A 6,472-nucleotide genomic window follows, 5' to 3' on the forward strand; every position below is an offset into this window, starting at 1 on the left:
TTTAGCCCAGAATTTGTCTGTGTGATATGTTTATTCTCCTCTTACCCTTGCAGTTAACCCAAACGAGTTTTGGGTGAGAATATTGTCCAAAATCTTTAAGTGGTTACTACAGAGAACTGGAACCTTGCCTAGAGGAAGGACTTTGTCACGTGGCTGGGTTGGTGCTTCAGTGAAGAGTCCGAGACACTCATTCTTTCCAATGCTGCCACCTGAGCAGAAGCCTGTCTGTATGTCAAGGCTGTAGTGCTCTGTGGTGGCAGCCAACTAACAGCTTCCCTGCTGCAAAAGGAGGAAAGACTACTAAGGTATTCTTCCTCCTCACCTCTGAAAATTGCTGCCCTTCCTCAGAGTGTGCAGCCTGTATGTGCCAAGATTCATTTTATCAACTAAACTACCACCTCCAGAATTGCCCTTGGGAGTGGACTGAGTTTTAATTTGCCTGGAGGATGCCATTTGCCTGTTGCATGGAGGAACGAGCTGACAGCAGCATTGTTTTGCTACAGATTATTTTGCAATGCAGTCAAAAAGATGAAATCACACTTATTATCTAATTAAAGAAACTAAACATACAAATTAATTGACATTTCTGTTTTGCACGTTGCTGGCATACCTCTTAAGAGGATGCTCTTTTAAAAACAATCTTATTTCCATGTGAGAAGTTCCATGGAGTAATACCATCAACCATTTGGGGACTACCCTTGCAGGTCAAGCCAAATCTGCAGCTATTATACTAGATTTAGAATATTCTTAATAGAAGAAATATTTAAATTTACCAGAATACTTTCTGTAACATTAATACAGTACTATGAAATACTTTGACTCGGCCTACATCCACACAGGGACAAGCAGCATGCATGGCCAGAAAAAAATCCTAAAGGCAGAGCCTTTGATTTAGCTTTTTGTTACTCAAAAATACGTTGGGAGCTTTTGGAAAACAACTCACTCTATCTTCAGGAGAGCAGCTTGGTACACTCTTTTGATAAATAATCTAAACCACTTCAAAGATTCCTCAAGTGTACTGAAATTTCTTCCCTTAATAGAGAAGTATTTAAAATATGTGGGAGTGTTGGGGGAGGGTGTTTTTTTCTTAAGCTAACTGCACCAATCAATAGGTGCAACAATAAACAAGCTTCCCATACCATCCATATAGTTGAACGAAACCGATCCAAGTGAAGATGAAAATTGGACTCGTGTTTGCATCTCAGCCCATGTTACAGGGATAATTTGTGAACTGAGAATGGAAGAAATATATTTTTGGCAATAATCAGAGCTGCTGTGTTCCTTCACCCTCCTAATCACTGATGATAAGAATGAGTTTCTGGGGAACCATTTGACTTCCAGAGCAGCCTGAGCTCCAGGCAGAACATGCTGATGAGCAATGGCACACACTGAAGCTGTGGCAGCTGCCCCATGCCCCCAGAAACAACGTTATAAACGTTAACGAGTGCATGGTAAAACATGCTTCACATTTTTCAAACATGTAAAATTGATCACTCACAAATCCCCTATGACAAGCTGAAAATTTTTAAGTTCTTCCCGAATTGCAACTGATATAGAACTATTAAAAAATAAAAAGAAACAAAAATAAAAAATAAACAGATAAGCTAAGAAAAGGAAACAAAAGGGGCAAAAATCATACCCTGTGCAACAAATAGGAGAAATAATAAGGGGCATGTCATGTCACAGATCTGGCAGTTTCCTTTGAAGTAATGTTTCTCATTGGTATTTACACACCACCAAATCGTGTCACAAGTGAGTACCAAGGGAGAACATGTAAACCCCTCCAAGATGTTTTGCAATCTCACTGCTTTGTTTGAATCGATCTGTACCTACAGGAGACGCACTGGACTGGTCAGATGTCCCGGCAGTGTTTCCTGAACCATCCTTTGAAACACTGTAAAATGTGATGATTTCAATTTGCTTACAAGTATCATCTGAGGCATTCTAAGATAGGATTTCAATACAGCAAGGCTGACATGCTGAATTATTTCCTATACTGCCCTTTCAAAAAAATACCTCAATGAAGTAAAAAAACAGTAAAAAAAGCATGTTTGCAACAGCATTGAGCTGTTTGGCAGTGACATGGAACAGTCCCAAGGAGAGCAAAACCAGTGACTAACGCGCTTTACGCGAACAGAAAACCTTGGGGAACCAAGCCGCAGGGAGACTCCGGAGCCCCCAGCAGCCGCCGACCCGCGGGCACCGGGGCCGGTCCCGCCCCTTCCCGCCGCCGCCCCGAGCCCCTCGCAGGCCCCAGGCCGCGGGCCCCAGCAGCGCGGCCCCGCCCGGCCGAGAGCCGCCTGCGGGGCGGGCCGCGAGGCGCTGTGGCGGCTCTGGGCCGGCCCCGCTGTGACGTCACCGCGCCGCGACAGCCGGGAAGGTCGCGGCGGTGACCGGGCAGCGCCGCAGCCGCCGCCATGTTGTCCGTGGCCGCCCGCTCCGGGCCCTTCGCGCCCTACCTGTCGGCCGCCGCGCACGCCGTGCCTGGCCCGCTCAAGGCGCTGGCGCCCGCGGCGCTGCGGGCCGAGAAGGTGCCGCTGGACCTGCGGCGGCCGCTGCTCTGCCGGGAGTCGCTGAGCGGCCGCTCGGCCCGGGGGGGGCTCGTCGCCAGCGCCAGCCTCAACGGTGCGGGCCGGGCCGGGGGGTGGTGGGGAGCCGGGCGCGGGGGCCTGCCGAGGGGCGGCCGCGACGGGGCGGCAGGCACCGGGACCGGCGGGGAGGACGGGGGCGGCTTCCAGCGGCGCCGGGGCAGCCCTGCGGCGGGGCCAGTGGGGCGGGGGGAAGTGAGGCGTGCGGGGGCTTAGCGGCGGCGGCGGCTGCGGCGCTCGCCGCTCGTGCTTGTGGAGCCCTGCGGGGCGCACGGTTTGGTCCCGGGCGGCCGGCCTCGTGGTAACGCGAATGTGTGTAGCGCTGAGGGCGCTTGAAGTTCTGCTTGTTGGTGGTGACTTGGGTGGCTGTTTATTTTGCATTTGGGAAGGTGCAAGGAAATCCCCATCAAGTTACTCCAGTTAGTTCTCGCAGAATCCAACCTGTGGCCAGAGAAAGACAGTGGCTTTACGTGAAATGCCAATATAGCCTAGCCCATTATTACTGTGGTTGTAGGTCTCACAAGTGTGTCTTTTCATCACTTGGAAACTGCATCTGCTCATGTGCTTATGTCCAGTGAAGGCGGTTTGCCAAAAGCAGGATAACAAGTATTCGTCAGCAGACGTGATACCCAAGTCCTGACCTCAAGATGTCTTTAACAGCAGCGAGTTAACACAAGACTTCAAGATTGTGGCTAATGCCGTGTACTTCATGTATTAAGGGATGGGACGTGCCCACAGACATGCAATTGGCAGCCTTTCGGAATGCAGCCTGCTTATGCTGCTGATGGCAAGCCAGCTGGTCTGAAGCACTCAGCCTGACCAAGATGAGATGTATTAGGCCAAAAAGCCCTTTAGAGGAACAAAGGATCTGCAATTTACATAGACTTAGTATGAGATACTAGAAACATTTTTGAAAGGTTACTTTACTCCCCAAATGAAGGATCTTTTGTACCCAGTACATGTACGTTTTAAAATGGTATCCCCTACTCATTTCATAAAATATAGAAAATGGATAGAAATAGAGGGCCACTCCTACTTGTTTGATGTGCTGCATCAGCAGCCCTGTATTATTCTTAAGAGATAAAAAGAGTTGCTGAACAGTGTTATTTCAAACCACACTTACAGGTTCAGTGTCTTCCACTTTTTTGTAGGAACACAGGAAAGGACAAAAAGGTTGATGCTACTTCTGTTTTTTTTGAGGCATACATGGAAATCTGTAATGCCAATCTAGGGTGGTCCCATTGTGGTATTAAAAAAGGACCCATTCAAATTGCTGCAATTTTTAGCACATTTCAAGAAACCAGTTTCTACTGGAGTGAAAATAAGCTTCCTTATCTGCTGATGTTGGGCATGTAGCAACAGTTTGCATCATGCTGTTAACTAGGATATTCCTGCAAGTCTTGGAGACTGCTGTGCGTGTAGTGATTAGAACCATAGACTTCACCTGACACAGCTGTAAAGGATATGTTCAGGTGGAAATTCTAGAGATCTGTAATTAATGTAGTTGATATGTAGTCTTATTCTTAGCTTCAGTTAACATAGTCACACTTTACATTGAGTATAAAAAAAAAGTAGCTTAATTGTAACGCTTATTAGCGGGTTACTAATGTGTATATAATATGTCTTGGTACTGGGATAAGTTAGTATGGCTTGCTCTCAGAGAATTTTCAGTTAATTTCTCTGCAATTAATATCCTAGAGCAAATATCTTCTCTTTGCTGAGTTAATTGTAAATAAATGTAAATACTTTCCCCATTAGATTGGATATAGATCTCTGAGATCTATTTTGAGTACTTTGAGCGAACACTTTCTATTAACCTCTGTTAACCTTGTGCCAACTGCTAGAAAAAACTAAGACTAAATAGTTCTTGTCAAGTAACAGAGGTTGTATTTTAGCAAATAATGTCCTTAGTGTGTTCTTTTCCCTAGCATACTAGATTTTTGTTGAGGGAGGCAGCTTTCCTGCACTGGAGAAGGTAATGGAAGGCCTCTTAGTAAGCAGTCACATCTTGTCAGTTTAGCACACTGGTTTGAAATGGGAATCTCACAAAGTTTGGGAACTAGATATTGACTAAATTTATTCCTAAACACTTCTATGTACCAAATCTGAAAAACTAAATATTGGAGTCTGAAAGATTTAAAAATTATTTACTGGGGCAGTTAGCTTTGACAGCAGTTTAAACTTCTGTAAAGGGGGATATATGATCTTGCATTTTTAATCTTAAAAATGACACTGAAGATTATTAAAAGCATGGAAATTAAGTCAAAGGAAATCAAATTTCTTCATACCATGTTTGTAAGGGAAACATTTGAACAGAAAGAATGTCTGTTTCTTCTCAGATAGTAACTGTATTCTGCAACATTTTTTCCTTGAAATTTGAAAAAAGCAACAACAAAAACTTTAAACCCAGAACTGTTTGCAGGTCCTACTATGTTCTTAACAGGTTTCATATAATTTTGACGGAATGAAATGGAATGATTCACAAGGTGGAATGATTCACAAATCACTTGTTATCTACCAAAAATACCATCTAGTAACCATTTGCTTACAACTTAAAATTGTATAATTAAATAATTATAATAATTATAAAATGTATAATTACAGGAATGCTACCAAGACTTTGAAATAACTTACCCATCATTCAAAAAATGTAATTAAAAAACAACTAACATAAAATACATCATAATATATTTTAACTTGTGTTGTCGTTTCATATTATTTTCCTTGCAGCACCTGCCAGCATGCGTTGTGTCCATAATGATGTCACAGTACCTGACTTCTCTGCCTACCGTCGTCAAGACGTGCTAGATGCCACAGCATCTTCTCAAAGCAGCAGTGAAGCTAGAAAAGGGTTTTCCTACCTGCTGACTGCAACAATGTGTGTAACTGCTGCATATGCCGCTAAGAATGCTGTCACCCAGTTTGTTTCCAGCCTCAGTGCTTCTGCTGATGTGCTAGCATTGTCAAAGATTGAAATCAAGCTGTCTGACATTCCGGAAGGCAAGAACATGGCTTTCAAGTGGAGGGGGAAGCCCCTCTTTGTGCGCCACAGAACCCAAGCAGAGATTAATCAGGAAGCTGAAGTTGATTTGTCTAAACTGAGAGATCCACAGCATGATTTAGACAGAGTAAAGAAGCCAGAATGGGTCATATTAATAGGTGTCTGCACTCATCTTGGTTGTGTACCTATTGCTAACTCCGGAGATTTTGGTGGTTATTACTGCCCTTGCCATGGGTCCCATTATGATGCCTCTGGCAGAATCAGGAAAGGTCCTGCTCCCCTTAACCTTGAGGTTCCAACTTACCAGTTTATTAGTGATGATGTAGTTGTTGTTGGCTGAATAATCAAGTGCTTGCTCGTTTTCTTGTTCTGATGAATGTACACTCAAAAGGGTTAACTGATCCTCTGGAATGCTGTCAAACCAGATGATCTTGAATACACATTAGCTGTCTTGACTCAACCTGAAGTATGTTCGAATACTTCCCTATGTTCAATTGTAATAAAAACTTGTGAGTGAGCACTCATTCTGACTATGATAATGTGTTTGTGTACTGACTTAGTGTGTCTTGTCAAAGAGATACCACAGCATACCCCAAATATGTGTATGCAGCCCTCCTGAAGAGATGCTGATTCAATATCAGTAATGAACTACAGAACCACAGCTTTCTCCATACCACATACATTCATTACTTGTACTTAGTTTTTATTGCAGTATAGTAAGAAGTACCTTTTAAAAAAATCCTACAATGAACTTCTAACAGTGGAGTCAGTTTCAGTATAGAATCATATTAAATGCAATCCTTTTACTCCCAATGTATTTTTTGTTTGTTTTTGAAGGAAGTGAAGGGGAAAATACATAAATACGTGGAAAAGTTATTTTACA

At 43.7% G+C, this 6,472-nt stretch overlaps 1 protein-coding gene across 1 annotated transcript; it reads left to right on the forward strand.

Annotated features, from left to right (window-relative positions):
- The first annotated feature begins 2,352 nt into the window (after positions 1-2,352).
- UQCRFS1 (ubiquinol-cytochrome c reductase, Rieske iron-sulfur polypeptide 1) lies at positions 2,353-6,122 on the forward strand. The gene is made up of 2 exons (XM_083852183.1): positions 2,353-2,625; positions 5,319-6,122. The coding sequence occupies exons 1-2, from the start codon at positions 2,418-2,420 to the stop codon at positions 5,927-5,929; spliced, it is 819 nt and encodes a 272-aa protein (XP_083708309.1). The 5' UTR covers positions 2,353-2,417; the 3' UTR covers positions 5,930-6,122.
- The last annotated feature ends 350 nt before the right edge of the window (positions 6,123-6,472 follow it).

Source organism: Anser anser, assembly GCF_964211835.1.
Source record: "Anser anser genome assembly, chromosome: 11".
Classification (NCBI taxonomy): Eukaryota; Metazoa; Chordata; class Aves; order Anseriformes; family Anatidae; genus Anser; species Anser anser.

Excerpts from the sequence above, each read along its gene's own strand:
- UQCRFS1 (XM_083852183.1), top strand. The coding sequence starts at position 2,418 with ATGTTGTCCGTGGCCGCCCGCTCCGGGCCCTTCGCGCCCTACCTGTCG. Across the intron at positions 2,626-5,318 it reads CGCCAGCGCCAGCCTCAACG|CACCTGCCAGCATGCGTTGT; the intron begins GTGCGGGCCGGG and ends TTTTCCTTGCAG.